We start from the raw sequence: 20,248 nt of genomic DNA, 5'->3' as shown, positions 1-20,248 counted from the left end.
GTTCCTTCCAGTTTGGACTTTTGAGGATTTCTTGGACACCAAGGTGTTAAATAAGAAACACATACTAAACTCTTGGGAGCCCATTCTAATATTTCCTATGATGTTATATGCCAAATGATTTTATAGCATCTTTAACCTTTTCCTTGTTAATTTGATGTCAATTAAAATATCCATTCTGAATTGCTATTCTCATCAAGTTCCTGGGAACACAGTATCAGTTAACATGTATTGTTTTGCAGCAGAGACAGACAAGAGGCATATTTTTCTATGCCAAAATGTCTTAAATGTAGAATATGTCAGTCCTCTAGAAGACTTATCAATACAGTCATACCATTTCTGAATAAATTGGTCAATTGGTCTACTTTTAACAAGTTTTTGTAATTATTCTTTTGTAAAACAGCAAGTTGATTGATATAATATCCAAACATGATTTAAACTAGCTCAGGATAAAATATCTTACACGTACATCTTAAAGACATTTAAAAAACGTCTGGTCCATTTTCATGTAAAGTATACATTAATTCATAAATATTACTTGATAATTTATTTGATATTATGTAGTTATGCCAAAAAGTAATCATTCTACATTTTATTTCAATATCAATTGGGTATCATGTTAGCTCGCCATAGACCATGAATTGTTTTATACACTTTCCTAACTTGAGGAAATTACAAATGAATTTTTCTACAATATTTGTATTTTCAAATCCCAATACTTCTGATGAGTATAATAAAACTGGCATTACAAGTGACTAAAATATTTTCAGTTAAAAATAAACAGGAAGAGATAATTCCTTCCTTAGTTTCTTAAATATAGCAAACACGGATTTAATTTTTTGTTCTGCACTTTTTTCCTTTTAAAAAAATTTTTCTTCTTTTCTTTAAAAAACGCTACCATTAAATGTTAAAAATTAAAATTTTCATTGAGATCGGAGACTAAAACCTTAAAACAGGAAGTGGGCCAGCGGCCATTTTGGAATACCAAAACCTTTACGAAAATTATATATATACCTAGATATGTATACCCTTCTTATCACAATAATTATATATCCCATAACGTAAACTGGCGTTGTTGGACCAATTTACGTTTTGAGAATACATGTATCACAACTTTTATCTTTCTGATATTGGGTTATAATTTCCATGTAATGCAATGTTGTTCAAATCGGTGTAACATTTGTTGTAGAACAGTGTCATCGGCATATAAAATGATAAAAAGTCTGGGATACATTTCAATATTATCTATAAATAATTTGTCAATAGTTGTCAGACAATTAACATTCTTTTTCCACCAGATAAGATTCCAAGTCATCATGGTAGATTGAAAATAGGAAAGGAGATATAAATAAGGTACCATACTGTGCCTGTATATGTTCAAGGTAAATAAACAATGTAAGCTGATCTTGCAGAATTGCAGAAAAGGTAAAATCACCACTTTCAGAGTGATCAGAGAAGATTGATCGTCAAGGAGGGAAAACAGATTGATCGTCAAGGAGGGAAAACCACCTGTGTTATGCGAATTTACATTTAATATATTTTGAATGAATTGTGCCGAAGATGATGATTAGTGTATTATTAACGATAATCTAAATATGTTTTCTAAAAATATTAACAAATAATGTCATATAGTGTTATAAATTTAATGTTTTATTTATTCTTTTTATTTCAAGCATGTACATGTCATAGAAAATAAACAAATACCAAGTATATGCTTAAATCCTATTAAAGTAAAATTCACAAATCACAACACTTATGTGTATTGTATATATGGAATGAAGATGTCATGATGATGGTAATTATTTGGATCAAAAATGTTTAAACAACATTAAATGTATTATACAAATGTATATATGGAATTTGAACATGATGTTAGTAATTATTTTCAGATCAAAAACTATTACAGTATTAATTAAGTATTAAGCTACCACAGTTGAACATTATTTCTTTCATTTTGTTCACACATTTTTCTCCTGAACTGGTTCCAATTGAAATGATACTTGCACGTAGACATTCTGTAAAACATAAGGAAACAATAACTGTATTAACAGAGTAATTACTGAAAAGGCTAATATCATATAATTAAACATTTTTTTTTTATATAAATATCAATACCAGTTTAGAGTAAATATTATTGAAATTTATTTCCCGTTGTTCTTTAGTCATCCTGTTCTTTAGAGTTTTGTCCTTCATAAATTGATTGTATTATAGCAGTTGTCATATAATGTATCTGATAATGTGCACAAAGAAGTATAAGTATACGCAGGTGTGCATGGGCACGTTGATAAGTTATTAAAAAACTGGCGGATGCTGAATATGAAAGGCGTAAAGTCTATTTTGCCGAGTAAAAAAATCAAAGAACATATATTGTTCATACCCAAAGATGTAATCGCACTAAAAACAGTGATCATGTAGGCTTTTGTGTGAGTGCATTTGTAAGACTGTGTCATGTGGTAGAGATTAGTTTCGCTCGAGTGATCACACAATGCAAGTGAGAGTCGGGAGTATGTTTATGTAAGTTTTAATTGCTAATCTCTGATGATTGTTGATAAAATATAACTCAGGATAATTGCTAAACATTTAACAGTTTTCTCCACGTTTGTTGTAGATTGAAACAGCTTTTTAATGCCGTTCTACGGTAGAATTATGAAAAAGAAATCGGCATTTTCATCGATCTACAAATGTAGTAGTCCAAAAAAATCTCACTTCGAGTTATACGAACATTTTATGTATGATTTGTGTCATTCGGTTCAAATATTTACTTCGTTAATTACGTAGTTTACTGAATATGCTACATTGTATATATATTATCAGAACGTCAAGCTCCTGTAGGCCTACATTTGATGAAAGAGGCTAAAATGTATTTAAAGTATGGTTTAGTGACAACCTCTAAATGTGCTTAATATGTATATATAATCTGATAATGTATACATGTGCTTATAAAATTATCGATAATTATGGATGTGGTAAATATTCATACCTTATTAACTGCCGTAAGTTGGAAGATTACGCCACATTTAGAAAATGTTCATCGTCTGTCACGCGCTATTTGAGCAGTAGACAAAGTTTATCCTAAATTTTGTTAGAGTTGTCTTTCTTCCATTGTGGATTTACACGTACATGTGGCATAACGCAGCCGTGATAAACAAATCTCCATTTCGTCCTGAAATTTATTTGCTCCCGCACTAATATGATTCAAAGAACAAAAATCATTATTGTAACAATTTTGATGTTTGAGGTGAAATATTGATTTCATTTTTTCCGTTGCGGGATAATTGTCACTAGTAGGGACTAAACGCGTGGGGCGAAACGAAGCATTTTCGGGACGAAACGTCTTCATACGTTGTAAACAACATTTTCGGGACGAAAAGTCTAGATACATTGTAAACAATTCAAGTGAAAATTTTCCAACCTAAGATCATTTGGATAATGTATATGGTAAGGATATGAAAGCAGTAATCTACTAATCCTATTTCAACATTACAGATACGCTTATTTCAGTAACTTTCATATTCAAAATTTGCTATTTAAAATTCTCGGTAAAATCAAAGTTGTTGAATACACCGCCGTTAGGAGCGCTAGTATCTGCGAGCAAGTTTTAAGCCAATCATATTGAGGAAATTGACTGAAAGAGAATTTTGCAACCACGATCACAATGGCGAGGTGATTACCTCGCCAAAAACGGTATTGCTAGCTAAATTCAAAGGTTTGGAGCCGTTTTCATCCTTCTTTATTTCTTGGATTGACTGAAATTATTTTATCATTTCAACTTATTTGTACTTACCTAAAGGTTTTCTTACTATATACCCGATTTCATATTTCAAGTATTGCAAAAAATAGCAGATATTGTACTTTAAAAGTGGTCAAAAGTGTAATTTTTTTTAAATTTTCTTATTTTTCGGGTGTTCAAAAAACGACTTTCCTAACATGAGATTTTTGGCGACTTTTTTCATGGTAAAATACTAAGATCCTCCAACCCAAAAAGCAGAAAACAAATTCTGTTGCAATTATTTGGAGGTTAGGCCTCTATTTTTCATATTTTTACTGGACTAATACCAACTTCTCCAAAAAAAAGAGTTTTCAATGCACTTTAAAATTAGACTAAATTGTCTGAGAGCATTTATTTCTTTATGATTTTATTTATTTCTCTATGATTTATTTCGTCTTTAAAAAGACTATAACTACTAAGACATGTAGTAAACAGTTATACATGATATATATAATACAGCACAATAAATATGATATACAATCTGTTAAAACTTGAAACCTAATCCAGGAAGTATTGTTGCAATGCAAAGGAGGATCTACATCATACATGTACAATCCTACTCAGATAGTACAAAAAGTGAAAAACCTGTTTTATATAAAAGGAATTTAAATCCCCAGCAAACTGCATTCAATATCCCTGTAATGATTAACAAGGGGTTTCATTATCTTTCAGGAGAGGCTGTACAATTGCAATTTCAGGGGGTACTTTTCTACACCATCTGTATGCTATCTAGTGTAATTTAGCCCAAATCAGGCAGTACCACAGCCAGGTTCAATTGGCAAAAAGTACTGGGTACCACCTGATATTGAAACCCCTGAATTAAGAACACATTTAGTTATCATAAGTTAATATGAAAACCTGGTTAATATGTAACAATTTTGTGTTGTTTTAAACCTACATAATATGAAGTGCCAAAACCAGAAATGGTAAATGGTGACACAGGTAAGTTTTGATACTCGATCACTGCTGTGTGTCGACACATGCACTCCAATTATGTGCATACAGTGAATAATTCGCATTCATGCAAAAAACAGTTTTAATAAAAAATTTATATATCTTTATCCAAAGTCTCAATTTGTTTCATTTGAGTTTGTTCTACCCACTTAGTACGTAACATGCATAATACGAAAGGATTTGAAGTTTGTTTGTTTGTTTGATTAATCAATGTCCTATTAACAGCTATGGTCATGTAAGGACAGCCTCCCATGTATGCGGTGTGCTGCGTGGATGTTGTGCGAGGTGCTTATTTTGAGAGACTGCGGTATATTCATGTTGTGTCTTCTTGTATAGTAGAACTGTTTCCCTTTTTATATTGCTATATCATTGAAGCATGCCGCCGAAGACACCAAGCAACACACGGTCACACCCCACCCGTTCACATTATACTGACAACGGGCAAACCAGTCGTCCCACTTCCTGTATGCTGAGCATTAAACAGGAGCAGAAACTACCACTTTTATAGACTTTGATGTGTCTCGGCCAGGGGACAGAACCCAGAGCCTTCCTCACAGGGTGAACGCCCAACTTATAGCCAAAAGTGAGGCCGTGCCAAGAGAGCCATTAGGAAAGATAAAGTCAGTTATAATTAGGAAGAAGACAAAAGATAAGATCCTAAATTTAGTCGCCTTTTACGATCACGCAATAGGGGCAGCAGGTATAAATAATTCTAACACCCTACCTGCAGGGCTCATAAAATTAAGGGTCCCTCGGAATTTGTAATAGCAGGGTTGGACAGTACTGGAATGTTCTAAAGATTCTGATCCACATGAAACTTCTAACTTCTGTAAGAAGTGTAAGTTCATGTAAGTTGGTATGTTCTTTGCGTGTATGTCTGTACAATGAACAGAAAACCTGTAACTTCGATTCTTCATACATGTACATCATCATCCACTGGGATGTACTAAAGATTGGAGAATTTTTGTTACTTAACAACACATGCTACATTAAATAGCACTGTATATTTGTATAATGTAAAGGTTTTTTTTATTATGGAATATATACAGAATAAACACCATTTATGTTAAGGTCAAAATAGTGCAAGAATAAACACCATTTATGTTAAGGTCAAAATAGTGCAATACATATCACAATACAGCTGTTGTGTATCACAATATATCGTGGTGGCTTCCAGTGATTTTTCTCTTTATATAACTGGGGTCGGTGAACGACCCCATTCCAAAAGCCAACCCCCCCCCCCCTATTTTTCCCAATTACAATTAAAAATTCCCAAATCAAATATCTGAAAAACAAACAAAACCCGAAAAATCTCTCCTCTTGTTGTTTAATCTAAAAACAAACTACTCTGAAACTGTTGTCATGGTCGTCACCTTTTGATAAAATGAAACAGTTTACTGTTTTACAATATCTAATCCCTTATTATACCATGTTCAGTGTAATGGGTAACTTTTTCCCAAAACTGCTCTTTTTGCAATTAAAAAATTTCCAATTTGTTACAAAAACCTTTTTCCCCAAAATACTCTGAAAAATCACTGGCTTCTGCCCTAGCGTGGCAGCCCTACTCCTCATTTTTTTAGACCTCAAATTAACCTACTGAAAATCTTTGAAAATATTTTCTTTATTTCATTTCTTCTGCAAATTGGTCTATGTAGGTTTGGTTTATTTCATAAAAGGTCTTGTTAGGTTGAATATGGTTATAATCAGGCAGATTGGTGTGACTTACACTTGTGTGTTGTGAACTGGACAGGACCTGGGTAAGGATGAACACTGGATGTCCCAGATCGTCTCTATGGTACCGGCTGGCACATGGAGGGAAGTTAGACTCACTGTTTGATAGCCACGATATTCATTTAGGCGAATTGAGGAAGTCCATTGTACATCCATTGTAACTGGAAAATTAAAATTTAATTGAAAGTTTAATTAGAAAACATCCTGATTCTTATTTTTGCAGCCAAGAACCTATATACATGTATAATTACCTGTCATTTCAGTGTACAGTGAAATATTTAATTAATCATGATAATATCTTCATTTTTAAATTGAATTAGACCTATATGAATATAAAAATGGACAAAAAAGAAAGAAAAATAATAATACTTTTTACAGCAGTGTTTATTAGTCATACCATAGACACAACAACTAAAAAACTATAAGTAAATTCAGGTTGGGGAAAACCACTCATACGAATAGACCTGTGTCATGTTTTATGAAATGATATGGATTTCCCCTGAGTAATTTTCACTCTAAACGGAGTGAAAGTCTATATCAACTCATTCAACTGTCAGTTTCACTTTCATTTTCTACTATCATAATATCGTCAAAAACATTTGATCTGTGAATATTCCCCAGTGAAATTAGACTAAATAGGTAAAAATTAATAAAACTTGTTTTCATCTTTTCAAGAAAAACAATTTTCCATTCTAAAAAGATAAATGTACGATCACGAGAATTGAATACAAAGGCTGCATATGATGTAGACAATGCCCCGAACGGTAAAGTGCTGTCAGCTAGGGCATGTAAACATTAGGGAGTATCAAACACTGATGAAGCGGCACGTGATGAAATAATAAAACTCTTACCTTGTCCAAAACATTTCGTAAGTGCCAATAAGAATACTGAAATAGTGAAAACATAGTTGCTACCAAAGGTTTTATCTTTCGACGTAAGACATCCTTTCACCACTTTCTCCATTGCTGTTTGCAAATTCACCCCGGAAGTTGAGTTGCATCAGGGGAGGCAACCAAGACAGACTATTCTGTATTTTAGCACACAAAGTCTCATTTAATTTGAAATCTAAATTTGTTTGATACATGCGTACATTTTCGTTCCACTGACTCAAAAACAATTTCAAAAAATAAAATGTAGTAGTGATATAAGCTGTACAATATTGGTGTGAACCACAACATTTGCTAAACCTTAGAACGAATCTACAACAGTAGCTATCTAAACCTGCCTAATACACACAGTGTATGAACGGAAGTGTATAGTATTATCATTAGTTGCTTTTTGTATCGTCACTTGTGAGTATCAAAGCGGGATAAATGAAAACAGGCATGGTATACGGGTCAGTAAAACACCAAATATCTGTATTAATCGTAACTACAAATATGTTTTAACATTATAGACATCCTCGGAATATATTTCCTCTTTATAACAAGCGACTATACAAGTGCTCTCACAAGCAACTATACATCGCAGTTTCAAAACAATGCAAATGACTATACAATTTTAACTGATCATCCTACAACTTCAAAATACGATTAAATCAAAGATATTGTGTCCATTAATATGTATTTATGTGTTTTATATTGTTGGATTCATTTATAAACATGTGATGGTGCTTGAAATGATGAAAGCCAGACAGAATAGCTTAAAATAGTGCAAAACATTAGGCGGGTGTCTCAATTCTTCGGTGATAAACAGCAGATCAACTCACGAAAAGGGTTTGAAATAACACTCAAAACTTCATTAGTCACTGGTAGTTCAAATTGCTATCCATGACGCCGTTTATAACTTTAGATTACAGCAAAATTGTATAGAATAAATAAAATTGGCAAAAAATATCCACTATCCGTTGTTTCATTTGTCTTAGCAAGTGACCGAGTACCGCTATACAGACTCGCAACTACGAAATTTAAAAAATACTATACACATCCGTTCATACACTGTGCTATAGGCATGTAATTAGCGCCTTTTTGCCTACTGATAATATAGGCATCTTTAGCGTACTAGTATCTCAAATTGACTATACAAATTACCACATATGACCACTTCAAGTTCGCTATTCCTGCCTTATTTATCATTAGGGTTTTTTTTCTGTTTGTTTTTTTCCTCTAAAATACATATGTTTATCAAGAAAAAAGCCTTACAATACATGGGCAGATGTAGCGGACAATTGAAAAAGTGGTCCAGTGTAGTTTTCAGAGCTAAAAAGTCTATAATAGTCTTAGGGCACTCTGGTGGGTCCATAACTATATAAACTGTAACTAGTTTTCATATCCTTGTGTATGCAACCCGCTAGTAAACATTAAAGAGACAGCCGTTAACATTTGGTGGTACATCCCAGGGGCGCCAGCAGTATATATATTATTAGCATAAGATAAAGTAATGTAACTTTAAGCTTGTAAAGCAATTTCATTTTACATACGTGTATACGGTAGACTATCATGAAACTGAAATCCGCTTCATCCTGATTAATTAGGGCACCAGAACCAAACTTAGGTTTTTAAACTCGCGGTTTAAAGTCTTGTAGTTACTAGATTTGCAGTACTAATGTATATTAGCATATGTTTGTTGTGGACTTTAAATTACCCCCATAGCATATTTCATCAAAACGTGTTGTGGCCATATTCATAATATATAGGGTCAGATCTGGAAACCGGACAATTGCTTATATATAAACGAGATTTCAGATGGAGAATCGATAAGGCCTAGCCAACAAACTATGATATCATACTTGATTTTTTTAATCAGCGTGAAAGAGAAAGAATTAACAGACATGAGGCATATCTTTTTGCCCCATTTTCGCCGACTGAAATGTTGATATTTGAAAGGGGGAAAAAAAGATTATATAATTATGGACCAACCAGGGCCTTAAGACCATGTTTAGGCGTTTTAGGGGTCTAGATCAAAAATCGGTAAAAACAAGGAGACGCAAAGCGTAGCAATATCCCCCGCACCCCACAGTTGAATAAAAACCAAAATACATCAAGGTCAAAGTAACAATTATTCAAGTATAACTTTAAATGTATGCGAGTATTGTAAAACTGGAAAAAACCAACAGGTAACAAAAAGAAACTGTAATTTGGGTTTTTTTTTCTGAACTTCTATAGTAACAGAAAAAAAAATCCAAAAATTGAAAGTCCGCAATAGCAAAAGGCACAACTAGGGCACTTGTCTGATATATACAGACAGGATCAAGGAGCTGCGTTGAACGGTTTTGGAGTTATATTCCGGAAACAAAAGGAAACAGTAATTTGATATTTTTGACTAAGTTTCTATGGTAACGGAAAAAAGCAAAAGGCACAACTAGTGCACTTGTCTGATATACTCATCAGAAAGTTTCGTGGGGCTGCATTAAACGGTTTTGGAGTTATAGTCCGGAAACCAAAGGAAACAGTTATTTGGTAATTTTGACTATGTTTCCATGGTAACGGAAAAGTATCAAAAAAATGGAATTCCGCAATAGCAAAAGGCACAACTAGGGCATTTGTCTGATGTATACAGAAAGTTTCAAGGAGTTGCATTGAACGCTTTTTTGAGTTATAGCCCGGAGAAGAATCTCGGACGGACGGACGGAGCTCCGTTTCGCGGGGGATAATCATACTCTACATATAAACTATATCACATATTGTGTAGAAGGTTAACGGAATGTACCTGTGACTTAGGGGGCGCTTGCATTAGGCGGCATTGGGCCGGAGGTGGGGGGGGGGGGGGGGGGGGCTCGAAGCGAGAAAATGTCGTCTATAGTTCTACAGTAATATTGTAGACAAAAATATTTTTTAATAGCCAGATAAGATTGTCGGAACTTTCTTGTGAAGGTTATAATGGCTTGTAGCTTAAATTATACTCTATATGGTACTAATACATAATAATCCTTGTACAAATTAGCTTGCGAGCGCCGAAGTCTTGAGACTTTTTTTATAGTTTGGGGTTTTGGGGTATCCCCCGGGAAAATTATTACCATTTAGAACGGCTGAGATGAGTTTTAGGATGTATTTTGATGAATTTGCGAGTGCCAAAGGCGAGAGATTTAGTTGTCTATGGGTCCAGGGGTCTCCCTTGGGAAAAATAATACGATTTCAGTGGCGTAGGAAGATGAAACGTCATGGGGGGGGGGGGGGGCAAAGGTCCTCAATATTTTGTAAACCCCCCCCCCCCCCCGCCACACCTACAGGAGGAGATTAATTCAACTCCCAACCATATAAATAGATGCTTTATGTTCATTTTTCATATATCACTAAATTTAATCCTTGTACACAATTATAGACAGTGGGGTCGCTAAAAGGAATTTAACGAATACGCAAATTGGCCGAATTAGCGTGTGAGCGTCGAAGGCGCGAGATTTTGGTGTTTTCTTAGGGTCTGACGGTGACCCCCGGGATTAGTTTTATGTATTTTGATGATTTTGCGATCGCCCGACAGCGCGAGATTTTGGTGTTTGGGGGGTCCGGGGTCTCCCCCGGGAAAAAATTACGATTTAGAATGGCTTAGATGATTTTTACGATGCATTTTGATGAATTTGCGAGCTCCCAAAGGCGTGAGAATTTGGTGTTAGGGGGGTCCGGGGGTCTCCCCCGGAGAAAAAAATTACGATTTAGAATGGCTGAGATGAGTTTTACGATAAAGTTTAATGATTATAAAGCGTTCTTAACATGGTAATTTTTCGATTTAAAGCTACCTGCATTTAGAAATGATAATTGTGTCGTCATAACATTATGCAACCCTACTCAATCTGAATATACCGGCTTCACACCATCGGCACATTGTTGTGTAACATAAAAAAAATGAATTAATTGTCTCGCTAAGACATATAAACAAATTGATCTTTTAAGAGACATTTTTTTTAAATAGCACATAGAATCCCTTGATGGACATTTTTAGTCTAGTTTGTGTGTATTGAATTTTCACTATTTAAGCTTTGACATTATGTGCTTGAACGTTTTAGGAAATGCGCCGCGCAGCGGAAAATTTTCTAGAATGAAGTACGAAAAATGTGTAGGAGGACCCTTTTTTCTTTCAAATAAGCATTTTTAGAAAATTTCAGTCGGCAAAAATGGGGGGGGGGGGGGGGGCAAAAAGACATGTTTGCCCCCCCTGCCCCCCCTGCCCCCCACCCCCCCCCCCCCCATTTTTAAGACTCATATTTTTTCTCAGAATAACAACATATGCTAGCCCTACCCCTTAATTTTGAGCTGCAAAATACACCATCTTCAGCCATTTATGCCAAATTAAACCCTTTATAGAAACAGTTGTGGTATTAAACTTTTGTTAATATTTTGCATTTCAATAGGGAATGGGTTGTTCTTTCTAAATTAGGCAGAAAAATGGGGGGTCAGTGTGCTTACTTTTTTGCCCCATTTGAATATGTGTTATTTTTCAGCATTTAAGAGTAAAAAATAAAAGTGTCCAAATTACCATTAAATGCAAAAATAAAGTGACAAAAGCGTAGCACTTCACGCAATAATGCTCAATATTTTAATAACCACGAACCTAGTAAAGATTAACAGCAAAAATTAGCTCGATACAGCTAAAAATGCTGGTGCAGTGATGATTTAAGTAAAAACAATTTCAGTAAAAAATGGTTAAACTATGGCTCTACTCAAAGAGGAAAAAGACACAATTTCAAAATGGCCGCCAAATGGGCCATTTCTTAAAATCCCTGTATAAAAAATCTACTGAAAATAGAAATGTAATTTTTTGACAAAATTTGCATCTGGCAACTTACTACAGATATTGATAAAATATATTTGAAAATCTCATAAATTCTTTGATCTTTGTCGAAACGAGACTTCAACGGGACTGAAACCTCAGAAGAATACATCCTTAAGGATGTATTTTGATGAATTTGCGAGTGCCAAAGGCGCGAGATTTAGTTGTTTAGGGGGTCCAGGGGTCTCCCCCGTGAAAAAATATTACGATTTAGAACGGCTGAGATGAGTTTTAGCATGTATTTTGATGAATTTGCGAGTGGCGAAGGCGCCGTATTTTGTTGCCTGAGGGGTCCGGTGGGTCTTCAACGGAGGAAAAATATTACGATTTAGAACGGCTGAGATGAGTTTTACAATGTATTTTGATTAATTTTAAGCGTTCTTAACACGTTAATATTTCGATTTAAAGTTACCTGCATTTAGAAATGATATCGTCATACCATTATATTATGCAACCCTGCTCGATCTGAACATACCGGATTCACACTATCGGCACATTGATGTGTAACTCAAAATAATAATGAATTAATTGTCTCATGTACTGACTCCGTCACGTCAATGATCAATAATTATCAATTAAGTAATTACATTACATGGGGGAATAAAGAAAGAGTATTATAAGAATCAGTTCGAATTATGTTACACTAATTAGATAATTAATTTCACTCGCTGTTATTTACGTATTCTTAGCTGAAATGAAGACCTTGAAATTTATGCGGTGTAAGGAAGTTTGCCAAATTGCACGTGACGTGACGTCATGGACCGCCATATTGCTAAATGCAGAAGATAGGCCAAAGGTTTCGTAACGAGATAGACCTGAGGTCAAAACAATGGCCTGTTGCTGCAATACTTCTGATAATAAGGTTAGACCTTTCAAGGTAATTTCGACCAGTTTGATCTATGATTGCATGATAAAGCACATATTTTTTTAAGCAATGACGTCCCGTGTGGTCTTAGCGGTCCGTAACGAGAAACTCAGAAAGGTCAAAGGAGAGTTCATGAGTTAAAGAAGGACAGTTCCAGACTTAAGCCAAATGAGAATACCGTACTTAAAATTGAAATTAAAGTGAACCATTTATGCTATACCGCCAAATAACTTTTAAGTCCACAAGTGGCACATGACGTCACTGGATCGGCCTTGTCGTTATGCATGGACGACAGATCAGAAAGGTTTTTGAAAATTATCCAAATTAAGTAGCCTAGGCCTAACTTTGATACGTTGGTTTGAAGAAAAATCTCCAAAAGACTAGTCTAAACCTATACCATTCCTTACTTTCAATAATATTGACAAAAGTGAATAACATATGTCACAGGAGAGTTGAAAATGTAGCACTCAGCCAGACCGGGATTCAAACCCAGGACCCTATGAGCACTAGCCGAGTGCTCTACCGACTGAACTACCTGGTCACAGATGATCGACCCAGTCCAATTCAGCTAAACATACACTGTGATTAACTGTGTTTAATAACTTTGAAGTTGAGCTCACTCTCCTATCCATATACTCTTCAAAGGAAATATCTGCAGGCCTGTGAGGCCAGGCAATAAGCAACTTAGGTTGGACAGAAATGTTAAAAAAGGTTTTGAGTTCAGTACAGGTACACAAAACTCCACAAAATAGTCCACCAGAATCCCTCCTGCTCCATGGCAAACCACATTTTTTGTTCAAATCCAATATGGCCGCCTGAAGTTAATAACTATACATTCAATATTGATATAGTCATATGATTGGAACTAGTTGGCCAATAGTGCTGTAACGGTCCATGTTTTTTCAGCACAGTTCGGTTTCAATTTTTTTTTTGGATTGGTTTTCGGTTTATTTGGTTCGGTTCAGACAAATCTATTTTAAGTCTATTTACTAGGCCTATCAAAAACAAGTTTTGCTTTAGATTTATTAAATATGGTACATCGCTCAAACAAAAGTTTTTTTCTCTATCAAAATTTTGATAGAACAAACACATAAGCAGCAATGATTTATTGGTTTTTGTGTAATCTGATTGTTCTCATTTACAGGGTAGTCAACAATCTTTGGATGACGGACCCCTTAAGGACAGACAATGTCGAGACATTGTTTTCCTGCTGATTTTCATCGCATTTTTGTGTGGAATGGTATAAAACTGAAATTTCTATTACTTTAGTATCAGACTCAGCAACCAACATACCGATATACACATAAATATATAATACATAAAGATGCTCCACCGCCGACATTGCCCGACAAAGTATAAATGATATTCATCTTTTGAACAATAATTGGTGTTTAATCGTGTATATATGTCTAATTAACACAAAAAATAACATAAGATAATTTGTTTTGCCTTTGGTGCATGCGCAATTAGGACTTATTCCATATAGGATATAGTGCCACGGAATTTTTTTTGGGATGCAATAAATTTTTCATATTTTTAACTTGAAGTAAAATTAGAAGCTTAAACTTTTCAGTGGTGGTAATGGTGTGAATTAAGTTACTTTTGTAACTGAAGAAAAATACTAAATTGTCTGCTTTTGATAGTGGAGAAATACCATTTGTCAAGATGAAGCACTCTTTAAGTCAATAGATGTACAGGTAGATGGAAAATAAAAAATTACGTACAAAGATGTAAATGTACAATGTATCTTATATTTAGCTCACCTAGATCAAAGGGCAGATGAGCTTATGTCTCGGCGCGGCGTCTGTTGGCCTGTCATTCGCCAACATTTCCTTTAAAACGCTACTTAGTTATAGAGTTCTACATGGATTGTAACCAAATTTGGCCAGAAACATCCTTATGGGAAGGGGAACATAGTTTGTATATATTTTGGCTTTGACAACCCAGGGGCAGAGGGGGCGGCCGAGCCCAATAGGGGAAATAGAGGTAAATCATATAAATGGCTACTAGTCATAGAGTTCTACATGGATTGTAGCCAAATTTGGCCAGAAATATCCTTTCTTTGGTGAAGGGGAATAGAATTTGTGTAATTTTGGCTGTGACACCCCAGGGGCAGGAGGGGCAAGGCCCAATAGGGGAAATATAGATTAATCCTTTAAATTGCTACTAGTTTTAGAGTTCTACATGGATTGCAACTAAGTTTGGCCAGAAACATCCTCTGGAGAATGGGAACAGAGTTTGTATAAATCTTGGCTCTGACACCGGGGGGGGGGGCAGTAGGGGCAGCGCCTATAGGGGAAATAGAACTAAATCTTTAGAACTAAATCCTTTAAATCGCTAATAGTCATAGAGTTCTGCATGGATTATAACCAAATTTGGCCAGAAACATTCTTGGGGAAGGGGAACAGAGTTTGTATAAGTCTTGGCTCTGATCCCCAGGAACAGAAAATGTAAAATTGCCCTATTGCCCAAAGCAGGTGAGCGATGCAGGCCCTTGTTAATAGATCTGTTGACATGTATGCACTTTTACTGCAATTTGAACTAAACAGTATAATACCGGGGGAGGGGGGTTGAGGGTGGGGATGGGGATGGGGGGGGTGGGGGGGGGTGTTAGTCAAAATAAAGAAAAATAACATGGTAATTAATAATCTACTATTTTTATTTCATCTCAACTTTAATCTAATAAAAGTTATTATAATAACATAGCACAATTTAATGATTTGTAACTTATCTGTGTTGTAGGTGGGTATTGCAGGTCTTGGAATAGTACGAGGAGACCCCTATCGACTTATCTATGGGGTGGATAGCTGGGGTAACACATGTAATCGTAACAATGACCCAATCACCAGTGCTATTTACTCCGGAAAGGATATGACTGGCATGAAGTAAGTTAATCAGTTGAACATTTACATACTTGATCAGAAAGATCCAAGTGTTACATTCAAGGTATTTTGATATCGAAACTTCACCTTTGATATGTAACTTACTCCACTCAAATACCTGGGTAGATATTACTCAGCTGTTACATCTGTGTGCTGTTTTTGAGGTGACAAGATTAGGCCATAGTTGTTTTTTTTTCTGTTTTGCGTCCTTTGGATTCTCAAAAACCTACCAGCCAGCAAGGAAAAAAAACAAACACGAATAAAAAAACACTGAGCCCACGCTTTGTTTGGGATGCTTCCACTTTAACCAGTTTTGTTCTTGCAAGTGGTAGAATAGACAATATTTCATAAATAATCTCCTTGTTAATGATTCATTGGTATGGAGCACAAAATTGAATGCAACAAACATACATATTTTAATATTAAAAATTATTAAAAGAATTGTCAGATTGAAGCATGAGAAAATAGTGTTTTTCACGGTGTCTGTTGTAAATTAATCTATTAAATGCTGTTGCTCCATATAATATAGCCTTTATAAAAAAAGAACATTTAATAATAGCCTATATATGCATTGTTTTGGAACTTGTTTTCTGTATTTTATACATACATATGCAACACCCTGACAACAGTACATCCATCATAATTCTGCTTTGTCATTCTCTGCAAGTCAGCACTGACCATGGCGATTCATACTTTCATTAACCCAAGTTGTCATAACTGTTCTACGACAACTACATAATCGACATACAGTCTGATAGAATACAACTACAATATGATTTTTAGCTCACCTGGCCCGCAGGGCCGGTGAGCTTATGTCATGGCGCGGCGTCCGTCGTCCGTCGTCCGTCGGCGTCCGTCGTCGTCCGTCTGTCCGTCAACATTTCCTTTAAATCGCTACTAGTCATAGAGTTCTGCATAGATTGTAACCAAATTTGGCCACAAACATCCTTGGGGAAAGGGGAACAGAACTTGTATAAATTTTGGCTCTGACTCCCCGGGGGCAGGAGGGGCGGGGCCCAAATAGGGAAAATAAAGGTAAATCCTATAAAACGCTACTTGTCCTAGAGTTCTGCATGAATTGTAACCACATTTGGCCACAAACATCCTTGGGGGAAGGGGAACAGAACTTGTATAAATTTTGGCTCTGACCCCCTGGGGGCAGGAGGGGCGGGGCCCAATAGGGGAAATAGAGGTAAATCCTATAAATCGCTACTTGTCCTTGAGTTCTGCATGGATTGTAACCATATTTGGCCACAAACATCCTTGGCGGAAGGGGAACAGAACTTGTGTAAATTTAGGCTCTGACCCCCTGGGGGCAAGAGGGGCGGGGCCCAATAGGGGAAATAGAGGTAAATCCTATGAATCGCTACTTGTCCTACAGTTCTGCATGGATTGTAACCAAATATGGCCACAAACATCCTTAGGGGAAGGGGAACAGAACTTGTATAAATTTTGGTTCTGACCCCCGGGGGCAGGAGGGGCGGGGCCCAATAGGGGAAATAGAGGTAAATCCTATGAATCGCTACTTGACCTAGAGTTCTGCAGGGATTTTAACCAAATTTGGCCACAAACATCCTTGGGGGAAGGGGAACAGAACTTGTATAAATTTTTGCTCTGACCCCCTGGGGGCAGGAGGGGCGGGGCCCAATAGGGGAAATAGAGGTAAATCCTATAAAACGCTACTTGTCCTAGAGTTCTGCATGGATTGTAACCAAATTTGGCCACAAACATCCTTGGGGGAAGGGGAACAGAACTTGTATAAATTTTTGCTCTGACCCCCTGGGGGCAGGAGGGGCGGGGCCCAATAGGGGAAATAGAGGTAAATCCTATAAATCGCTACTTGTCCTAGAGTTCTGCATGGATTGTAACCAAATTTGGCCACAAACATCCTTGGGGGAAGGGGAACAGAACTTGTATAAAAATTTTGGCTCTGACTCCCCCGGGGGCAGGACGGGCGGGGCCCAATAGGGGAAATAGAGGTAATCTTATAAATCGCTACTTATCCTAGAGTTCTGCATGGATTGTAACCAAATTTGACCAGAAACATCCTTGGGGGAAGGGGAACAGAACTTGTATAAATTTTGGCTCTGATCCCCTGGGGGCAAGAGGGATGGGGCCCAATAGGGGAAATAGAGGTAAATCCTATAAATCGCTACTTGTCCTAGAGTTCTGCATTGATTGTAACCAAATTTGGCTAGAAATGCATCCTTGGGCTAAGGAGAACAGAAAATTGTATAAATTTTGGCTCTGACCCCCTGGGGGCAGGAGGGGCGGGGCCCAATAGGGGAAATAGAGGTAAATCCGATAAATCGCTAATAGCCATATAGTTCTGCTTGGATTTTAACCAAATTTGGCCCAGAAATATCCTTGGGGTTAACAGAATTTGTATAAATTTTGGCTTTGACACCCTTGAGCAGAAAGAGTGGGGCCCAATAGGGGAATTAGAGGTAAATATTCAAATTCCTTCAGAAAAGAAACAATGAACTTGTATTCAGAACATTCCTAGGCATTACAAACCAGGTGAGCGATACAGGCCCTCTGGGCCTCTTGTTAATATTGGAAGTTTAATTAAACCAAAGAAAAAAAAGTCTGTTACATATTTGACTAAGAAAAGGTGTGCATAAATACATGTACGTGTGTCCAATCAGCGATGTCTCTTTGTTCAGTCAAAAGAATTGCTATGGATTTTAATAGTATATCTATAAAAATGATTTAATATATTTAATATCAAAAGTACATCAGCAGATTTTTAATAATATAACCTGAACTGAACTTAGCCTCCGGCACACTTACTTGGATTGGGATATTCTAGTATTACAGTTTAACTCGTCGAAATCATGATGCCAAAGGCATTAACTTTTGAAACTTTTATTTTTTTATGATCTTGAAGTTTTAACTCAAAGAACGCACCAAACATACCAAACCCCTCTAACAATTTATTCCTAAGTTTACCTCAAGAGGGAGTCAGACTTTTATCCAAAACAGCTATTGTTCTTTAAAATCTTGTCAACAAATTGTATCTCAAGCTCGGGCACTGACCAAACAAGAATCTGCGAATAAGTTTGGTTCTCATACTTGGAATGCATATGGATATGTTATCGTTTCATCATTCTAAATGACCAAAATGTATACGACCGAATATGACAACTTTTCAGCCGTCCTCACCCTGTCATATTTCAGAGAAAAAGATCGAAAACATCCTGCATCATATCTCGATTGCTAGATGCCTTCTCGTGGTCCTTTCGGCGCTTGAGCAATTGCGAGATCAGTGTATTCGATGTGAGTCAAGCGTTGAGGTGATGCTTGCCACAATTGACTAAAATTTATTTTTGGACGTCTTTTTACAAAATCTAAAAAATAATAACTTGTGTTTGTTTTTGCCTCACAACAGCACAAAACCTACCCGCACGCGGACGCAAAACAGAAAAAAACACAACTATGGCCTTATTAAGGGATAACAAAATACTAATTGGTACCAAACCTGCAGTACATGTGTAACAGGAGAGGAGAAAAAGTTAGCGGCCACACAGGGATTCAAACTTCTACACATGCATCAAATCTTGATGTTATGAAATTATAAATTGGTTATGAAGCTAAACATTGAGTTATGCATCCTTTTCAGTGTACAGATTAAGGAAACCATTTTTTTTCTAAATTGATTTGGAATCATCAAAGTTTGTTTTGAAAACTTTGAAAGACAACAGCACTTTATTGAAAAGGTGAAAATATTCAACATAGCTCTTTTCTGCATATCTATTTTGCATCAAATGACATGTTGCCAGTTATAGTGTTAAATCCTATTCATAGCCTGCGTTAGTACCGTTATTTTCTTGTTGACAGGAAAACATACTACTTTGACCAGACATACTTTGCCAGCTTTATTCCACGTGGCCCTTCATTACTAAAGAAAACCTACTTAAAGACTTGTGTGAAAAGTTGTCCTGGACAACTTCTTGAATTTGAGTCCACGTTCAATAACTATTCTACCACAACTGGAAACAACCTGTGTCGTCACGATGTCGTTCCATATGAAGATATACGTGACAAATGTCCATCATTACCCATAATGCCCCAGTAAGTAATAATTTCAGATTTTAATTGTTAATTTGTTAAGAAAACTGTTTCAGAAGCTCTAAGTACTGAAACCTTAGCTTTGAAAGACAAATGTCCGCAATCAGCCATTAAAGGAAACGCTTAGAAGTTTTGTGTATTTAATGTCAATCATACTGGTATAAGCATCATTAGTAGACCAGACTCAGACTAAAGGTTAATCCAATAATATCAGGCGCTTATATTCTTCTGAAGACATGACATTATGATAAAAAGTGTCTCGTGCTATACCTCTAA

General features: G+C 36.1%; 1 protein-coding gene and 1 pseudogene across 2 annotated transcripts in view; one reads left to right on the top strand and one right to left on the bottom strand.

Moving 5' to 3' along the window:
• Positions 1-7,459, bottom strand: part of LOC138325961 (post-GPI attachment to proteins factor 6-like) — a 65,562-nt gene extending 58,103 nt beyond the window's left edge. For both annotated transcript variants that reach the window (XM_069271996.1, XM_069271997.1), the window contains exons 1-2: positions 7,303-7,459; positions 6,447-6,612 (exon numbers count right to left, since the gene is read on the bottom strand). In XM_069271996.1, the coding sequence (XP_069128097.1) occupies positions 6,447-6,612; positions 7,303-7,414 (278 nt within the window). In that variant the 5' untranslated portion in view covers positions 7,415-7,459. The remainder of the gene's footprint in view (positions 1-6,446; positions 6,613-7,302) is intronic.
• A 5,447-nt stretch (positions 7,460-12,906) lies between these two features.
• Positions 12,907-20,248, top strand: part of LOC138326531 (choline transporter-like protein 1) — a 28,765-nt pseudogene continuing 21,423 nt past the window's right edge.

The sequence above is a fragment of the Argopecten irradians genome, chromosome 6 (assembly GCF_041381155.1).
Source record: "Argopecten irradians isolate NY chromosome 6, Ai_NY, whole genome shotgun sequence".
Classification (NCBI taxonomy): Eukaryota; Metazoa; Mollusca; class Bivalvia; order Pectinida; family Pectinidae; genus Argopecten; species Argopecten irradians.
This window is presented reverse-complemented; position numbering and strand designations above follow the sequence as displayed.